General features: G+C 47.1%; 1 protein-coding gene across 1 annotated transcript in view; it reads right to left on the bottom strand.

Moving 5' to 3' along the window:
- The window catches only part of LOC102282730 (histone-lysine N-methyltransferase PRDM7), a 62442-nt gene extending 44186 nt beyond the window's left edge, over positions 1-18256 (bottom strand). Inside the window, exons 1-2 of the mRNA XM_070366798.1 lie at positions 18185-18256; positions 16096-16213 (exon numbers count right to left, since the gene is read on the bottom strand). Of these exons, the coding sequence (XP_070222899.1) occupies positions 16096-16213; positions 18185-18256 (190 nt within the window). The remainder of the gene's footprint in view (positions 1-16095; positions 16214-18184) is intronic.
- Between the last annotated feature and the right edge of the window lie 1002 nt (positions 18257-19258).

Raw genomic sequence — 19258 nt, forward strand, 5'->3', positions numbered from 1 at the left:
TCTTTCTCTCAGTGTGTGTATCTCTCAGTGTGTTTGTATGTCGTGTGTTCACTCTTTCACAGTGTGTGACTTTCTCATGTGTGTGTCTTTCTCAGTGTGTTTGTGTGTGTTTGTCTGTCTCTCACAGTGTGCGTGGCTAACTCTCAGTGTGTGTGTGTCCTTTTCAGTATGTGTCTCTGTGTGTGTGTTTTTCACTGTGACTCTCACAGTGTCTCTGTTTGTGTGTCTCCCAGTGTGTCTCTCATTCCATGTGTGTGTTTCTGTCTCATTGTGTGTCTGCCTCAGTGTAGTGGTTCTCTTTTGTAATGTCTGTGTGTTGCTCAATGTGTGTGTCTCTCCCTCTAAGTTGTGTGTGTGTCTCTCTCTCAGTGTTTGTGTGTCTCTCTCAGTGTGTGAGTGTGTGTCCGCTGTCCTTGTTTAAGTTTATCTTCCTCTATGTGTATATGTCTCTAGCTCTCAGGAGTCGTGTCTCTTCATGGATGATGGTGTCTCTTTCAGTGTGTGTGTTCCTCTCAGTTTGCATGTCTCTGTGTGTCTCTGTGTGTGTCTCTCAGTGTTTTTATATCTCTCTCAGTGTGTGTGTCTCTCAGTGTGTGTTTCTCTGTATGTTGTGTGTTCACTCTTTCACAGTGTGTGTATTTCTCAAGTGAGTCTCTTTCTCAGTGTTTGTGTGTGTCTGTCTGTGTCTTTCAGTGTGCATGGCTAACTCTCAGTGTGTATGTTTACCTTTCAGTGTGTGTGTCTGTGTATGTGTGTTTCTCACTGTGACTCTCACAGTGTCTCTGTTTTTGTGTCTCCCAGTGTGTCTCTCTGTCCATGTGTGTGTCTCTGTCTCACTGTGTGTCTGCCTCAGTGTTGTGGGTCTCTTCTTAGTGTCTGTGTGTTGCTCAACGTGTGTGTCTCTCCCTCTAAGTTGTGTGTGTGTCTCTCTCTCAGTGTTTGTGTGTCTCTCTCAGTGTGTGAGTGTGTGTCTCGCTCTCCTTGTTTAAGTTTCTCTGCCTCACTGTGTGTGTGTATATATATCTTGCTTTCAGGAGTGTGTGTCTCTTCCTGGATGAGTGTGTCTCCCTCAGTGTGTGTGTGCCTATAGTCTGCCTGTCTCTGTGTGTCTCTGTGTGTGTCTCTCAATATTTGTGTGTCTCAGTGTTTTTTTTTTTTCTCTCTCTCAGTGTGTGAGTCTCTCTCAGTCCGTATGTCTCTCTCAGTGTGAGTGTGTGTCTTGCACTCCTTGTTTAAGTTTCTCTCCCTCAGTGTGGGTATGTCTCTAGCTCTCAGGAGTGTGTGTCTCTTCATGGATGAGGGTGTTTCTCTCAGTGTGTGTGTTGCTCTCAGTTTGCATGTCTCTTTCTGTCTCTGTGTGTGTCTCTCAGTGTGTTTTAGTCTCTCTCTCAGTGTGTGTCTCTCAGTGTGTGTGTGTCTCTCAGTGTGTGTGTATCTCTCTCTGTATGTGTATCTCTCTATGTGTATGTCTCTCAGTGTATATGTCTCTCAGTGTGTGTCTCTTAGTGTGTGTGTCTCTGAGTTTGTGTGTCCATCTCAGGTTGCATGTCTCTGTGTGTCTGTGTGTGTGTCTCTCTGTGTGTTTTTGTCTCTCTCTCAGTGTGTGTGTCTCGCACTGTGTGTGTTTCTCTGTATGTTGTATGTTCACTCTTTCACAGTGTGTGTCTCTCTCAAGTGAGTCTCTTTCTCAGTTTGTGTGTGTGTCTGTCTGTCTCTCTCAGTGTGCATGGCTAACTCTCAGTGTGTGTGTCTCTTTCAGTGTGTGTGTCTCTGTGTGTGTGTTTCTCTCTGTGACTCTCACAGTGTCTCTGTGTGTCTCCCAGTGTTTCTCTTGACATGTGTGTGTTTCTGTCTCATTGTGTGTCTCCCTCAGTGTAGTGTGTCTCTTTCGTAGTGTCTGTGTGTTGCTCAATGTGTCTGTCTCTCCCTCTAAGTTGTGTGTGTGTGTCTCTCTCTCAGTGTTTGTGTGTGTGTCTCAGTGTGTGAATGTGTGTCTCACTCTCTTTTTTTTAGTTTCTCTCCCTCAGTGTGTGTGTGTGTGTGTGTGTGTGTCTAGCTGTCAGGAGTGTGTGTCTCTTCCTGTATGAGTGTGTTTCTCTCAGTGTGTGTGTGTCCCTCTAGTCTGCCTGTCTGTGTGTGTCTCTCAGTGTTTTTTGTGTCTCAGTACGTGTGACTGTCTCAGTGTGTCTCTCTCATTGTGAGTGGGTCTGGTTCTTGGCGCGCGTGTGTGTGTCTCTCTCTGTATGTGTATGTCTCTCAGTGTGTGTGTCCCTCTTAGTTTTCATGTCTGTGTGTCTCTGTGTGTGTCTCTGTGTGTTTTTGTCTCTCTCTCAGTGTGTGTGTCTCTCTAAGGATGTGTATCTCTCACAGTGTCTTTCTCCTTCTCAGTGTGGGTGTCTCTCTCTCAGTGTGTGTGTCTCTCAGAGTGTGTGGGTCTCTAGATTTTGTGTTCACTCTTTCACAGTGTGTGTCTCTCTCAGTCTGATTGTGTCTGGTTCTCAGTAGTGTGTGTTTCCATGTTTTTGTGTTTCTCTCTCTGCAAGGGTATGTCTCTCAGGGTGTGTGTCTCTCAATTGTGTGTCTCCATGTATCTGTGTGTGTGTCTCTAAGTGTTTTTTTGTCTCTCTCTCAGTGGGTATGTCTCTCTAGTATGTGTGTGTGTCTCAGTGTGTGTGTGTCTCTCTTTGTATGTATATGTCTCTCAGTATGTGTGTCTCACACTGTATGTGTCACTCTTAGTTTGCATGTCTCTTTGTGTGTCTCAGTGTGTTTTTGTCTCTCTTTCAGTGTTTGTGTTTCTCTGTATGTTGTTGTCCAGTCTTTCTCAGTGTGTGTCTGTGTGTTTGTCTGTCTCTCTCAGTGTGCGTGGCTAACTCTCAGTGTGTGTGTGTCCCTTTCAGTGTGTGTGTCTCTGTGTGTGTGTGTCTCTGTGTGACTCTCACAGTGTCTCTGTTTGTGTGTCTCCCAGTGTGTCTCTCTCTCCATGTGTGTGCTTCTGTCTCATTGTGTGTCTGCCTCAGTGTAGTGGGTCTCTTTCATAGTGTCTGTATGTGTTGCTCAATGTGTGTGTCTCTCCCTCTAGGTTGTGTGTGTGTGTCTCTCTCAGTGTTTGTGGGTCTCTCTCAGTTTGTGAATGTTTATATTGCTCTCCTTGTTTATATTTCTCTCCCTCAGTGTGTGTGTGTGTGTGTGTATAGCTCTCAGGAGTGTGTTTCTCTTCCTGGATGAGGGTTTCTCTCTCAGTGTGTGTGTCCTTTAAGTTTGAATGTCTCTGTGTGTCTCTGTTTGTGTCTCTCAATATGTGTGTCTCTGAGTGTGTTTTTCTCTCTCTTTCAGTGTGTGTCTCTCACTGTGTTTTTCTCTCTCAGTGTGTGTCTCTCTCAGTGTATCACTGTCATTGTGAGTGTATCTGGTTCTTAGTGTGTGTATGTCTCTATCTCTGTATGTGTATGTCTCTCAGTGTGTGTGTCCCTCTCAGTTTGCCTGTCTCTGTGTGTCTCTGTATGTGACTCTCCGTGTACTTTTGTCTCTCTCTCAGTGTGTGTCTTGCTCTCAGTGTTTGTGTGTCTCCCTCAGTGTGTGAGTGTGTGGCTCGCTCTCCTTGTTCAAGTTTCTCTCCCTCAGTGCATGTGTGTATATCGCTTTCAGAGTGTGTGTCTCTTCCTGGATGAGGGTGTCTCCCTCAGTGTGTGTGTGCCTCTAGTCTGCCTGTCTCTGTGTGTCTCTGTGTGTGTCTCTCAATATGTGTCTCTCTGTGTGTTTTTTTCTCTCTCTCAGTGTGTGTGTCTCTCTCAGTCTGTGTGTTTCTCTCATTGTGAGTGTGTCTGGGTCTTAGAGTGTGTGTGTGTGCCTCTCTCTCTGTATGTGTATGTCTCTCAGTGTGTGTGTGTGTCTCAGTGTGTGTGTCCCTCTCAGTTTGCATGTCTCTGTGTGTCTCTGTGTGTGTCTCTCTGTGTGATTTTGTCTTTCTCTCAGTGTGTGTGTCTCTCAGTGTGTTTTTTTCTCTCTCTCAGTGTGTGAGTCTCTCTCAGTCTGTGTGTCTCTGTCATTGTGAATGTGTCTGATTCTTAGCATGCGTGTGTGTGTGTCTCTCTCTGTATTTGTATGTCTCTCAGTGTGTGGGTCTCTCAGTGTGTGTGTCTCTGAGTGTGTGTGTCAGTCTCAGTTTGCATGTCTCTGTGTGTCTCTGTGTGTGTCTCTCAGTGTGTTATTATCTCTCTCTCAATGTGTGAGTCTCGCAGTGTGTGTTTTCTCTGTATGTTGTGTGTTCACGCTTTCACAGTGTGTGTCTTTCTCAAGTGAGTCTCTTTCTCAGTGTGTGTGTGTGTGTTTGTCTGTCTCTCTCAGTGTGCATGGCAAACTCTCAGCGTGTGTGTGTCCCTTTCAGTGTGTGTGTCTCTGTGTGTTTTTCTCTCTATGACTCTCACAGTATCTCTGTTTTTGTGTCTTCCAGTGTGTATCTCTCTCCATGTGTGTGTTTCTGTCTCATTGTGTGTCTGCCTCAGTGTAGTGTGTCTTGTTCGTAGTGTCTGTGTGTTGCTCAATGTGTGTGTCTCTCCCGCTAAGTTGTGTGTCTGTCTCTCTCTCAGTGTTTGTATGTCTCTATCAGTGTGTGAATGTGTGTCTTGCTCTCCTTGTTTAAGTTTCTCTCCCTTAGTGTGTGTGTGTGTGTGTGTGTGTGTGTGTGTGTCTAGCTCTCAGGAGTGTGTGTCTCTTCCTGGATGAGGGTGTCTCCCTCAGTGTGTGTGTGCCTCTAGTCTGCCTGTCTCTGTGTGTCTCTGTGTGTGTCTCTCAGTGTGTTTTTGTCTCTCCCTCAGTATGTGTGTCTCTCAGTGTGTGTGTTTCTCTGTATGTTGTGTGTTCACTCTTTCACAGTGTGTGTCTTTCCCATGTGTGTGTCTTTCTCATGTGTGTGTCTTTCTCAGTGTGTGTGTGTGTTAGTCTGTCTCTCTCAGTGTGCTTGGCTAACTCTCAGCGTGTGTGTGTCCCTTTCAGTGTGTGTGTCTCTGTGTGTTTTTCTCTCTATGACTCTCACTGTGTCTCTGTTTGTGTGTCTCCCAGTGTTTCTCTCGACATGTGTGTGTTTCTGTCTCATTGTGTGTCTGATTCAGTGTAGTGTGTCTCTTTCATAGTGTCTGTGTGTTGCTCAATGTGTGTGTCTCTCCCTCTAAGTTGTGTGTGTGTGTCTCTCTCTTAGTGTTTGTGTGTCTCTCTCAGTGTGTAAGTGTGTGTCTCGCTCTCCTTGTTTAAGTTTCTCTCCCTCAGTGTGTATGTCTCTAGCTCTCAGGAGTGTTTGTCTCTTCATAGATGAGGGTGTCTCTCTCAGTGTGTGTGTCCCTCTCAGTTTGAATGTCTCTGTGTGTGTCTCTCAGTGTGTTTTAGTCTCTCTTTCAGTGTGTGTCTCTCAGTGTGTGTGTGTGTGTCTCTGTATGTGTATGTCTCTCAGTGTGTATGTCTCTCAGTGTGTGTCTCTCAGTGTGTGTGTCTCTGAGTTTGTGTGTCGGTCTCAGGTTGCATGTCTCTGTGTGTCTCTGCATGTCTCTAACTCTCAGGATTGTGTGTCTCTTCCTGGATGAGGGTGTCGCTCTCAATATATGTATCCCTCTAGTCTGCCTGTCTCTGTGTGTATCTCTCAGTATGTGTGTCTCTCAGTGTGTTTTTGTTTCTCAGTACGTGTGACTGTCTCAGTGTGTGTGTCTCTCTCATTGTGAGTGTGTCTGGTTCTTGGCACGTGTGTGTGTGTCTCTGTCTATGTGTATGTCTCTCAGTGTGTGTGTCTCTCAGTATGTGTGTCCCTCTCAGGTTGCATGTATCTGTGTGTCTCTGTGTGTGTCTCTCAGTGTGTTTTTGTCTCTCTCTCAGTGTGTGTGTCTCTCTCAGAATGTGTGTCTCTCACAGTGGGTTTCTCTCAGTGTGAATGTCTCTATCTCACAGTGGTGTGTGTCTCTCAGACTGTGTGGGTCTCTGTAGGTTATGTGTTCACTCTATCACAGTGTGTGTCTCTCTCAGTGTGATTGTGTCTAGTTCTCAGTGTGTGTGTGTGTGTGTGTCCATGTTTTTGTGTATCTCTCTCAGCAAGGGTATGTCTCTCAGGGTGTGTATCTCTCAGTTGTGTGTCTCTATGTATCTGTCTGTGTGTCTCTCAGTGTTTTGTGACTCTCTCTCAGTGGGTATGTCTCTCTCAGTGTGTGTGTGTCTCTGTATGTTTATGTCTCTCAGAGTGTGTGTCTCTCAATGTGTGTGTCGCTCTTAATTTGCATGTCTCTGTGTGTGTCTCAGTGTGTTTTTGTTTCTCTCTCAGTGTGTTTGTTTCTCAGGGTGTGTGTTTCTCTGTATGATGTATGTCCAGTCTTTCTCAGTGTACGTCTTTCAAAATTGTGTGTCTTTCTCAGTGTGTCTTTCTCATGTGTGTGTCTTTCTCAGTGTGTGTGTGTGGGTGTGTTAGTCTGTCTCTCTCAGTGTGCATGGCTAATTCTCAGTGTGTGCCTGTCCCTTTCAGTGTGTGTGTCTCTGTGTGTGTGTTTCTCTCTGTGACTCTCACAGTGTCTCTGTGTGTCTCCCAGTGTGTCTCTCTCTCCATGTGTGTGTTTCTGTCTCATTGTGTGTCTGCCTCTGTGTTGTGGGTCTCTTCTTAGTGTCTGTCTGCTGCTCAATGTGTGTGTCTCTCCATCTAAGTTGTGTGTGTGTCTCTCTCAGTGTGTGAGTGTGTGTCTTGCTCTCCTTGTTTAAGTTTCACTCCCTTAGTGTGTGTGTGTGTGTGTGTGTCTAGCTCTGAGGAGTGTGTGTCTCTTCCTGGATGAGGGTGTCTCTCTCAGTGTGTGTGTCCCTCTCAGTTTGCATGTCTCTCTGTGTCTGTGTGTCTGTCTCTGTGTGTGTGTATCTCACTCTCAGGAGCATTGTCTCTTCCTGGATGAGGGTGTCTCCCTCTGTGTGTGTGTCTAGATCTCAGGAGTGTGTGTCTCTTCCTGGATGAGGGTGTCTCTCTCAGTGTGTGTGTCCCTCTCAGTTTGCATGTCTCTCTGTGTGTCCTGTGTGTGTCTCTCAGTGTGATTTTGTCTCTCTCTCAGTCTGTGTGTCTCGCAGTGTGTATATTTCTCTGTATGCTGTGTGTTCACTCTTTCACAGTGTGAGTCTTTCTCATGTGTGTGTCTTTCTCAGTGTGTGTGTGTATGTTTGTCTGTCTCTGTCAGGGTGCATGGCTAACTCTCAATGTGTGTGTGTCCCTTTCAGTGTGTGTGTCTCTGTTTGTGTGTCTCCCAGTGTGGCTCTCTCTCCATGTGTTTGTTTCTGTCTCATTGTGTGTCTACCTCAGTGTTGTGGATCTCTTCTTAGTCTGTGTGTTGCTCAGTGTGTGTGTCACTCCCTCTAAGTTGTGTGTGTGTGTCTCTTAGTGTTTGTGTGTCTCTCTCAGTGTGTGAGTGTGTGTCTCTCTCTCCTTGTTTAAGTTTGTCTCCCTCAGTTTGTTTGTGTATATCTCACTCTCTGGAGTGTGTGTTTCTTCTTGGATGAGGATGTCTCTCTCAGTGTTTGTGTCCCTCTCAGTTTGCATGTCGCTATGTGTCTCTGTCTGTGTCTCTCTGTGTACTTTTGTCTCTCTCTCAGTGTTTGTGTGTCTCTCTCAGTATGTGAGTGTGTGTCTCGCTCTCCTTGTTTAAGTTTCACTCCCTCAGTGTGTGTGTGTGTGTCTAGATCTCAGGAGTGTGTGTCTCTTCCTGGATGAGGGTGTCTCTCTCAGTGTGTGCGTCCCTCTCAGTTTGCATGTCTCTCTGTGTCTGTGTGTCTGTCTCTGTGTGTGTGTGTGTATATATATATATACATATATATATATCTCACTCTCAGGAGCATGTGTCTCTTCCTGGATGAGGGTGTCTCCCTCTGTGTGTGAGTGCCTCTAGTCTGCCTGTCTCTGTGCATCTCTGTGTGTGTCTCTCAATATGTGTGTTTCTCAGTGTGTTTTTTTCTCTCTCTCAGTCTGTGAGTCTCTCTCAGTCTGTGTGTCTCTCTCATTGTGAGTGTTTCTGGTTCTTAGCATGTGTGTGTGTCTCTCTCTGTATGTGTATGTCTCTCTGTGTGTATGTCTCTCAGTATGTGTGTCTCTGTGTGTGTCAATCTCAGTTTGCATGTCTCTGTGTGTCCTGTGTGTGTCTCTCAGTGTGTTATTGTCTCTCTCTCAGTGTGTGTGTCTCACAGTGTGTGTGTTTCTCTGTATGTTGTGTGTTCACTCTTTCACAGTGTGTGTCTTTCCATGTGTGTGTCTTTCTCAGTGTGAGTATGTGTTTGTCTGTCTCTCTCAGTGTGCATGGCTAACTCTTAGCGTGTGTGTGTCCCTTTCAGTGTGTGTGTTTCTCTCTGTGACTCTCACAGTGTCTGTGTTTGTGTGTCTCCCAGTGTGTCTCTCTCTCCATGTGTGTGTTTCTGTCTCATTGTATGACTGCCTCAGTGTAGTGGGTCTCTTTTGTAGTGTCTGTGTGTTGCTCAATGTGTGTGTCTCTCCCTCTAAGTTGTGTGTGTGTCTCTCTCTCACTGTTTGTGTGTGTCTCTCAGTATGTGAGTACGTGTCTAGCTCTCCTTGTTTAAGTTTCTCCCCCTCAGTGTGTGTGTGTGTTTGTGTGTCTAGCTCTCAGGAGTGTGTGTCTCTTCCTGCATGAGGGTGTCTCTCTGAGTGTGTGTGTCCCTCTAGTCTGCCTGTCTCTGTGTGTGTCTCTCATTATGGGTGTCTCTCCGTGTGTTTTTGTGTATCAGTAGGTGTGTCTGTTTCAGTGTGGGTGTCTCTCTCATTGTGAGTGTGTCTGGTCTTGGCGTGTGTGTGTGTCTTTTTCTGTATGTGTATGTCTCTCAGTGTGTGTGCCTCTCAGTGTGTGTGCCCCACTCAGTTTGCATATCTCTGTGTGTCTCTGTGTGTCTCTCCATGTACTTTTGTCTCTCTCAGTGTGTGTCTCTCTCTCAGTGTTTGTGTGTCTCTCTCAGTGTGTGAGAGTGTGTCTCACTCTCCCAGTTTGTTTCTCTCCCTCAGTGTGTGTATATATATCTCGCTCTCAGGGGTGTGTGTCTCTTCCTGGAGGAGGGTGTCTCTCTCAGTGTGCGTGTCCCTCTAGTCTGCCTGTCTCTGTGTGTCTCAGTTTGTATCTCTCAGTATGTGTGGCTATCAGTGTGTTTTTTGTCTCTCTCTCAGTGTGAGTGTCTCTCTCAATCTGTGTGTCTCTCTCATTGTGAGTGTGTATGGTCTTGGCGTGTGTGTGTGTGTCTCTCTCTGTATGTGTATGTCTCTCTTGTGTGTCTCTCAGTATGTGTGTCCTTCTCAGTTTGCATGTCTCTGTGTGTCTCTGTGTGTGTCTCTCAGTGTGTTTTATCTCTGTCTCTGTGTGTGTGTCTCTCTCAGGGTGTGTGTCTCTCACAGTGTGTTTCTCCATCCCAGTGTGGATGTCTCTCTCTCTCTCTCAGTGTGTGTGTCTCTCAGACTGTGTGGATCTCTGTATGTTGTGTGTTCACTCTTTCACAGTGTGTGACTTTCTCATGTGTGTGTCTTTCTCAGTGTGTGTGTGTGTTTGTCTGTCTCTCACAGTGTGCGTGGCTAACTCTCAGTGTGTGTGTGTCCTTTTCAGTACGTGTCTCTCTGTGTGTGTTTTTCACTGTGACTCTCACAGTGTCTCTGTTTGTGTGTCTCCCAGTGTGTCTCTCTCTCCATGTGTGTGTTTCTGTCTCATTGTTTGTCTGCCTCAGTGTAGTGGGTTTCTTTCGTAGTGTCTGTGTGTGTTGCTCAATGTGTGTGTCTTTCCCTCTAAGTTGTGTGTGTGTCTCTCTCTCAGTGTTTTTGTGTCTCTCTCAGGGTGTGAGTGTGTGTCTCACTCTCCTTGTTTAAGTTTCTCTCCCTCAGTGTGTGTGTCTAGCTCTCAGGAGTGTGTGTCTCTTCCTGGATGAGGCTGTCTCTCTGAGTGTGTGTGTCCCTCTAGTCAGCCTGTCTCTGTGTGTGTCACTCATTATGGGTGTCTCTCAGTGTGTTTTTGTGTCTAGTATGTGTGTCTGTCTCAGTGTGTGTGTCTCTCTGAGTGTGTCTGGCCTTGGTGTGTGTGTGTGTGTGTCTCTGTATGTATAGGTCTCTCAGTGTGTGTGCCCCTCCTAGTTTTCATGCCTCCGTGTGTCTCTGTGTGTCTCTCTGTGTACTTTTGTCTATCTCAGTGTGTGTCCCTCTCTGTGTTTGTGTGTCTCTCCCAGTGTGTGAGTGTGTGTCTCGCTCTCCCAGTTTGTTTCTCTCCCTCAGTGTGTGTGTGTATATCTCACTCTCAGGCATGTGTGTCTCTTCCTGGATGAGGCTGTCTCTCTGAGTGTGTGTGTCCCTCTAGTCTGCCTGTCTCTGTGTGTGTCTCTCAGTATGTGTGTCTCTCAGTGTATTTTTGTGTCCCAGTATGTGTGTCTGTCTCAGTATGTGTGTCTCTCTCATTGTGAGTGTGTGTCTCACTCTCCTTGTTTAAGATTCTCTGCCTCAGTGTGTGTGTGTGTGTGTATATGTATATATATATATATATATATATATATATATATATATATATATATCGCTCTCAGGAGTGTGTGTCTCTTCCTTGAGGAGGGTGTCTCTCTCAGTGTGCATGTCCCTTTAGTCTGCCTGTCTCTGTGTGTCTCAGTGTGTGTCTCTCAGTATGTGTGGCTATCAGTGTGTTTTTGTCTCTCTCTCAGTGTGTGTGTCTCTCTCAATCTGTGTGTCTCTCTCATTGTGAGTGTGTCTGGTTCTTAGCCAGTGTGTGTGTGTGTCTCTCTGTATGTGTATGTCCCTCAGTGTGTGTGTCTCTCAGTGCGTCTCTCAGTGTGTGTGTCCTTCTCAGTTTGCATGTCTCTGTGTGTCTCTGTGTGTGTCTCTCAGTGTGTTTTTGTCTCTGTCTCCATGTGTGTGTCTCTCTCAGGGTGTGTGTCTCTCACAGTGTGTTTCTCCTTCCCAGTGTGGATGTCTCTCTCTGTCTCAGTGTGTGTGTCTCTCTGACTGTGTGGGTCTCTGTATGCTATGTGTTCACTCTTTCACAGTGTGTGACTTGCTCATGTATGTGTCTTTCTCAGTGTGTGTGTGTTTGTCTGTCGCTCACAGTGTGTGTGGCTAATTCTCAGTGTGTGTGTGTCCTTTTCAGTATGTGTCTCTCTGTGTGTGTTTTTCACTGTGACTCTCACAGTGTCTCTGTTTGTGTGTCTCCCAGTGTGTCTCTCATTCCATGTGTGTGTTTCTGTCTCATTGTGTGTCTGCCTCAGTGTAGTGGGTCCCTTTCTTAGTGTCTGTGTGTTGCTCACTGTGTGTGTATTTCCCTCTAAGTTGTGTGTGTGTCTCTCTCTCAGTGTTTGTGTGTCTCTCTCAGTGTGTGAGTGTGTGACTCGCTCTCCTTGTTTAAGTTTCTCTCCCTCAGTGTGTGTGTGTGTGTGTGTGTCTAGCTCTCAGGAGTGTGTGTCTCTTCCTGGATGAGGCTGTCTCTCTGAGTGTGTGTGTCCCTCTAGTCTGCCTGTATCTGTGTGTGTCTCTCAGTATGTGTGTCTGTCTCAGTGTGTGTGTCTCTCTCATTGTGAGTGTGTCTGGTCTTGGCGTGTGTGTGTGTGTCTCTCTCTGTATGTATAGGTCTCTCAGTGTGTGTGCCTCTCAGTGTGTTTGTCCCTCTCAGTTTGCATGCCTCTGTATGTCTCTGTGTGTCCCTCCATGTACTTTTGTCTCTCTGTGTGTGTCTCTCGCTCAGTGTCCGTGTGTCTCTCAGTGTGTGAGTGTGTGTATTGCTCTCCCAGTTTGTTTCTCTCCCTCAGTGTGTGTGTATATCTTGGTCTCAGGAGTGTGTATATCTTCCTGGAGGAGGGTGTCTCTCTCAGTGTATATGTCCCTCTAGTCTGCCTGTCTCTCTGTGTCTCTGTGTGTGTCTCTCATAATGTGTGTCTCTGTGTGATTTTGTTTCTCTCTCAGTGTGTGTGTCTCTCTCAGTCACTGTGTCTTTCTCATTGTGAGTGTGTCTCGTTCTTAGCCTTTGTGTGTGTGTGTGTGTCTGTATGTATATGTCTCTCAGTGTGTGTGTCTCTCAGTTAGTGTCTCACTCAATATGTGTGTCCATGTCAGTTTGCATGTCTCTGTGTGTTTCTGTGTGTGTCTCTCAGTGTGTTTTTGTCTCTGTCTCAGTGTGTGTGTCTCTCTCAGGGTGTGTGTCTCTCACAGTGTGTTTCTCCTTCCCAGTGTGGATGTCTCTCGCTCTCTCAGTGTGTGTGTCTCTCAGACTGTGTGGGTCTCTGTATGTTGTGTGTTAACTCTTTCACAGTGTGTGACTTTCTCATGTGTGTGTCTTTCTTAGTGTGTGTGTGTGTTTGTCTGTCTCTCACAGTGTGCGTGGCTAACTCTCAGTGTGTGTGTATCCTTTTCAGTGTGTGTCCCTCTATGTGTGTGTTTCTCTGTGTGACTCTCACAGTGTCTCTGTTTGTGTGTCTCCAAGTGTGTCTGTCCACGTGTGTGTTTCTGTCTCATTGTGTGTCTGCCTCAGTGTAGTGGGTCTCTTTCATAGTGTCTGTGTATGTTGCTCAATGTGTGTGTCTCTTCCTCTAAGTTGTGTGTGTGTCTCTCTCTCAGTGTTTTTGTGTCTCTCTCTCTGTGTGAGGTTGTGTCTCACTCTCCGTGTTTAAGTTTCTCTCCCTTATTGTGTGTGTGTGTGTGTGTGTGTCTAGCTCTCAGGAGTGTGTGTCTCTTCCTGGATGAGAGTGTCTCTCTGAGTGTGTGTGTCTCTCTAGTCTGCCTGTTTCTGTGTGTGTCTCTCAGTATGTGTGTCTCTCAGTGTGTTTTTGTGCCTCAGTATGTGTGTCTGTCTCAGTGCGTGTGTCTCTCTCATTGTGAGTGTGTCTGGTTCTTGGTGTGTGTGTGTCTCTCTCTCTGTATGTGTATGTCTCTCAGTGAGTCTGTCTCTCAGTGTGTGTGTCCCTCTCAGTTTGCATGTCTCTATGTGTCTCTGTGTGTGTCTCTCAGTGTGTATTTGTCTCTCTCTCAGTGTGTCTCTCAGTGTGTGTGTTTCTCTGTATGTTGTGTGTTCACTCTTTCACAATGTGTGTCTTTCTCATGTGTGTGTTTCTTTCTCAGTGTGTGTGTGTGTCTGTCTGTCTCTCTCAGTGTGCATGGCTAAATCTCAGTGTGTGTGTGTCCCTTTCAGTGTGTGTGTCTCTGTGTGTGTGTTTCTGTCTGTGACTCACAGTGTCTCTGTTTGTGTGTCTCCCAGTGTATCTCTATCTCCATGTGTGTGTTTCTGTCTCATTGTGTGTCTGAATCAGTGTTTTGGGTCTCTTCTTAGTGTCTGTATGTTTCTCAATGTGTGTGTCTCTCCCTGTAAGTTGTGTGTGTGTCTCTCCTTCTAAGTTGTGTGTCTCTCTCAGTGTGTGAGCGTGTGTCTCACTCTCCCAGTTTGTTTCTCTCCCTCAGTGTGTGTGTGTATATATCTCTCTCTCTGAGGAGTGTGTGTCTCTCAGTGTGCATGTCCCTCTAGTCTGCCTGTCTCTGTGTGTCTGTGTGTGTGTCTCTCAGTATGTGTGGCTATCAGTGTGTTTTTGTCTCTCTCTCAGTGTGTGTGTCTCTCTCAGTGTATGTGTCTCTCTCATTGTGAGTGTATCTATTTCATAGCCTGTATGTGTGTGTCTCTCTGTATGTATATGTCTCTGAGTGTGTGTGTCTCTCAGTGTGTGTTTCCCTCTCAGTTTGCATGTCTCTGTGTGTCTCTGTGTGTGTCTAACAGTGTGTTTTTGTCTTTCTCTCAGTGTGTGTGTTTCTCTGTATGTTGTGTGTTCAGTCTTTCTCAGTATGTGTCTTTGAATGTATGTGTCTTTATCATGTGTGTGTCTTTCTCAGTGTGTGTGTGTGTTTGTCTGTTTCTCTCAGTGTGCATGGCTAACTCTCAGTTTGTGTGTGTCGCTTTCAGTGTGTGCTTGTCTGTGTGTGTTGTTCTCACTGTGACTCTCAAAGTGTTTCTGTTTGTGTGTCTCCCAGTGTGTCTCTCACTCCATGTGTGTGTTTCTGTCTCATTGTGTGTCTGCCTCAGTGTTGTGGGTCTCTTCTTAGTGTCTGTGTGTTGCTCAATGTGTGTGTCTCTCCCTCTAAGTTGTGTCTGTCTCTCTCTCTCTCAGTGCTTGTGTGTCTCTCTCAGTGTATAAGTGTGTGTCTCACTCTCCTTGTTTAAGTTTCTCTCCCTCAGTGTGTGTGTGTGTATATCTCACTCTCAGGATTGTGTGTCTCTTCCTGGATGACGATGTCTCTCTCAGTGTGTGTGTCCCTCTCAGTTTGCATGTCTCTGTGTGTCTCTGTCTGTGTCTCTCCATGTACTTTTGTCTCTCTCTTGGTGTGTGTCTCTCTCTCAGTGTTTGTGTGTCTCTCTCAGTGTGTGAGTGTGTGTCTCTCTCTCCTTGTTTAAGTTTCTCTGCCTCAGTGTGTGTGTATAGCTCACTCTCAGGAGTGTGTGTCTCTTCCTGGATGAGGGTGTCTCCCTAACTGTGTGTGTGCCTCTAGTGTGCCTGTCTCTGTGTATCTCTGTGTGTGTCTCTCAATATGTATGTCTCTCAGTGTGTTTTTGGGTCTCAGTATGTGTGTCTGTCTCAGTGTGTGTGTCTCTTTCATTGTGAGTGTGTCTGGTTCTTGGTGTGTGTGTGTGTGTCTCCGTATGTGTATGTCTCTCAGTGTGTGTGTCTCTCAGTGTGTGTGTGTCCCTCTCAGTTTGCATGTCTCTGTGTGTCTCTGTGTGTGTCTCTCAGTGTGTTTTTGCATCTAAGTGTGTGTGTGTCTCTCAGTGTGTGAGTCTCTCAGAGCGTGTGAGTATCTGTAGGTTGTGTGTTCACTCTTTCACAGTGTGTGTCTCTCTCAGTGTGATTGTGTCTGATTCTCAGTGTGTGTGTATGTGTCCATGTTTTTGTGTATCTCTCTGCAAGGGTATGTCTCTCAGTGTGTGTGTGTCTCTCAGTGTGTGTGTGTCTCTCTCTGTATGTGTATGTCTCTCAGTGTGTCTGTCTCTCAGTGTGTGTGCTGCTCTCAGTTTGGATGTCTCTGTGTGTGTCTCAGTGTGTTTTTGTCTCTCTCTCAGTGTGTGTGTTTCTCAGTGTGTGTGTTTCTCTGTATGTTCTGTGTTCAGTCTTTGTCAGTGTTTGTCTTTCTCACGTGTGTGTCTTTCTCAGTGTGTGTCTTTCTCATGTGTGTGTCTTTCTCAGTGTGTGTGTGTGTGTTTGTCTGTCTCTCTCAGTGTGCATGCCTAACTCTCAGTGTGTGTGTGTCCTTTTCAGTATGTGTGTCTCTGAGTGTGTGTCCCTGTGTGACTCTCACAGTGTCTCTGTTTGTGTGTCTCCCAGGGTGTCTCATTCTCCATGTGTGTGTTTCTGTCTCATTGTGTGTCTGCCTCAGTGTACTGGCTCTCTTTCATAGTGTCTGTATGTGTTGCTTAATATGTGTGTCTCTCCCTATAAGTTGCATGTGTCTCTCTCTCAGTGTTTGTATGTCTCTCTCAGTGTGTGAGTGTGTGTCTCGCTCTCCTTGTTTAAGTTTCTCTCTCAGTGTGTGAGTGTGTGTCTCGGGCTCCTTGTTTAAGTTTCTCTCCCTCAGTGTGTGTGTGTGTGTGTGTCTAGCTCTCAGGAGTGTGTGTTGTTTCCTGGATGAGGGTGTCTCTGTCAGTGTGTGTGTCCCTCTAGTCAGCCTGTCTCTGTGTGTGTCTCTCAGTATGTGTGTCTCTCAGTGTGTTTCGTGTGTCTCTCAGTGTGTGTGTCTCTCTCATTGTGAGTGTGTCTGGTTCTTGGCGTGTATGTGTGTCTCTCTCTGTATGTGTATGCCTCTCATTGTACTTAAGGCCCAGCCCCATATGCAAGGTCCCCAGTCTGAGATCCGGACGTCAGGAAGTCAGGCCCCCTAACCAGGTCTCCAGTCTGAGATCTGGATATGAGGAAGTGAAACCCCGCACATTGGACTCATCCTACCCCAGGGCCGCCAAGGACCGGCAGCAGCTACAAGCTTCTCTGAGGTCTCCTCCGATTGGGGTCCAGAGCCCGCTCAGTCCTCCCTCAGGGTCCTCAACTTGAAACTCTGGAGGAGCCGGGCTTCTTCCCTCTGCTCACCTGAGGCCACGCCCCCTTTCCCAGGTCCCCAGTTTCTCTGAGACCTGGATGTCAGGAAATGCAACATGTGCTCATCCACCCTCTGTGCTCCCTGAGCCTTGATGTGAGGGTCCCGCCTCTGGTCAACACAAAGGGCATCCCCAGATCTGCCAGGGCTCAAGATGTGGTCCCTGAGGGATGATGAAAGGTAACCCCACTGATCCCTGCCCCTGCTGTCAGCCCTGGGCCACCTTGGTGGTGGGATGAGCACTTGGCAGCCTGTTCTGACTTGCGCATCTGCGTCTCAGAGACATTAGGCAACTGTTAGAAGGGGCAGGGCCTCAGATGGGCAGGCGGGAAGATCTTAGTTATTTTGAGGGTCAAGGTGAGGACACTGAGGGAGGACTCAGGGGATGCTGGACCCCAGAGCATAGTGGGCTCTGGGAGGGCATAGGGCAGATGAACATATGCTGTATTTCCTCACATCCGGGGCTCAGAGACCCCACACCAGTGCTCTTGCCTGGAAAATCCCATGGACAGAGGAGCCTGGTAGGCTGCAGCCCACGGGTAAGTAAGAGTGGGACACGACTGAGCAACTTCACTTTCACTTTCCACTTTCATGCATTGGACAAGGAAATGGCAACCCACTCCAGTGTTCTTACCTTGGGGAATCCCAGGGACGGGGGAGCCTGGTGGGCTTCTGTTTATGGGGTCACACAGAGTTGGACACGACTGAAGCGACTTAGCAGCAGCAGCAGGGCTCAGAGAGACTGGGGACCTGGTATAGGGGGCTGCCTTCCTAACATACAGGGTTCAGAATGGGTTCCTGGTATAGGGAGCAGACTTCCTGACATTTGGGTCTCAGAGAGACCAGGGCTGGGGGCTTAGTGTGGGAGGAGAGAGAATCAGAACTCCTACCCAGATACAAAGTGAGGTCCCTGAGGAGGACTGAAGGGATCCCAGGTTCGCGCCCCTGTCATTGGCCCTGGGAGCCCCTGGGGTGAGAAGAGCACACTAGGCATGTCCTGACTTCCTGACATCGTGGTATCTGAGAGACTGGGGACGTGATGCGAGGAGAAGAGACTCGGGTGCGGAGAGGACAGAACCCAGGTGAGTCAGCTCTTGCCATCACCTTTAGCATCAGTCCTTCCAATGCATATTTGGGGTTGATTTCCTGTAGAATGGACTGGCTGATCTCCTTGCTGTCCAAGGGACTCTCAAGAGCCTTCCCCAGCACCACAGTGGTCTTATTTTATACATAGTCGTGTGTATCTGTTACTCTCAAACTCCTAATTTATCCCTTCCCCTGCTTTTCCTCTTTGGTAACCATAAATTTGTTCTCTGAGTCTGTTTCTGCTTTGTAAATAATTTCATTTGTATCATCTTTTTAGATTCCACATATAAGTGATACCATAGAATATTTGTCTTTCTCTTTCTGACTTCCTTCTCTTAATATGATAATCTAGGTCCATCTGTGTTGCCACAGATGGTATTACTTCATTATTTTTCATGGCTGAGCTGTATTCCTGTGCGTGTGTGTGCATGTGTGTGTGTAAACCTTACATCTTCTTTATCCAATCATCCATTGATGGACATTTGGGTTTCTTCCATATCTTGTCTCCTGTAAATAGTGCTGCAATGAACATTGGGTGCATGTATCTTTTCCTATTAGAGTTTCTGTCTTTTCCAGATATATATTTAGGAGTGGGATTGCTGGATCATCTGGTAGTTCTGTTTGTAGTTGTTTAAGGATCCTCCATACTGTTCTCCCTATTGACTGTACTCATTTACATTTCACCAACAATGTACAAGGGTTCCCTTTTCTCTGCACCCTCTCCAGCATTTATTCTTCACAGGTTTTATTGATGATGGCCATTCTGACCAGTGTAAGGCGAAATACTTCAGTGGAGTGTTGATTTGTATTAATCTAATAATTAGGACCATATGTTGAGCTTCTTTTCATGTGCCTGTTGGACATGTATGTCATCTTTGAAGAAAGAGTCTTCTTTGGAGAAGGGGTTTTGTGTCAGGGTCACACAGGCTGGGTGGCTCAAACTACAAACCGCATTGGTTCAGGAGGCCAGCAACTGAGGTCAAGGTGTCGACTGACGTTGGTTCTCATGATGGATGTGGAGAATCTGTCCCATATCTGCCGCCTCACTTCTGGGGCTTTGCTGGCCATGGTGGGCATGTCTGGGCTTGGAGAGCTCTGCCTTCCTCCTCGCCCGGAGTTCTCCTCTGTGTTTGTCTGTCTCTAAATGTGTCCTTTGTATGGAGACAGCCATCCTGTTAGAGGAGGTTCCATCCTAATGAGCTCACTTGACCATCGTCAGCTCTAAGAAGACCTTTCCTTTGTCTGTAAGGTCCAGCGAGGTACAGGGGATTGAGACTCCAGCACCTGACTGAGGGGACGCAATGTGACTCCTCACACCCTACAAAGGCTCTGAGGTAGGAACACACTGGAATGTTCTAAGGATGGAAGGATGGCCTTCATAGCTACTGGGGTGAATCCAGTGCTGAAGAAAGCAGGCCACTAGGGTAGGAGCCAAATCAGGTGGGGCCTTGTGGGCCTGTGAGAACTGTGGCTCTGCTGTGTTTGGGGAAAGAAAGGCCCGGAAGGCCCTGAGCTGGGTGCCTCTGGGACTTTGTCCCCGTCCTCACAGACACATGGAAACGGAGGCTCCCTGCAAGGTGCTGAGATGCTGCTGAGGTTCAGGACCGCAGCTCTGCTCCTCTGCCTCCACCCTCCTCCAGTAAACAAGGAACCCCAACCAGGTACAAGGAAAGAAGTGAGAATGGAGGTGCACGTGGTCATGTCCCCTACAGTCATGGGCTATCTCTCTATCCCTCGGCTCCTCCTCAGCGGTTGAACGAGGTGACAGTAACCTAGTGGGTTTTTTGAGGTTTGAATTCTGTGATCCTTGTGTGGTGCCATCCCAGGCCTGGCAAGGACACGTCCGTCCCAGTTGTTTCTGCTCTCTGTTCTTTCTCTAGGCTCTGGGCAGGGGCCAGTGCATCTGCTGACAGTGGAGGCCATGGTGTGGGAAGGGCTGGGAGGAAGGTGGCTCCCAAAGGTGAAGACACCTGGGGAAGACACCTGGCAGGGCGTCTGAGGTCCAGGGCAGCCCCAGGGTCAAGGCCAGATTGGTTAGCACAGATCTGTGCTCAGCATCCCTGGGCTAAG

This window comes from Bos mutus, unplaced genomic scaffold (assembly GCF_027580195.1).
Source record: "Bos mutus isolate GX-2022 unplaced genomic scaffold, NWIPB_WYAK_1.1 CTG212, whole genome shotgun sequence".
Taxonomy (NCBI): domain Eukaryota; kingdom Metazoa; phylum Chordata; class Mammalia; order Artiodactyla; family Bovidae; genus Bos; species Bos mutus.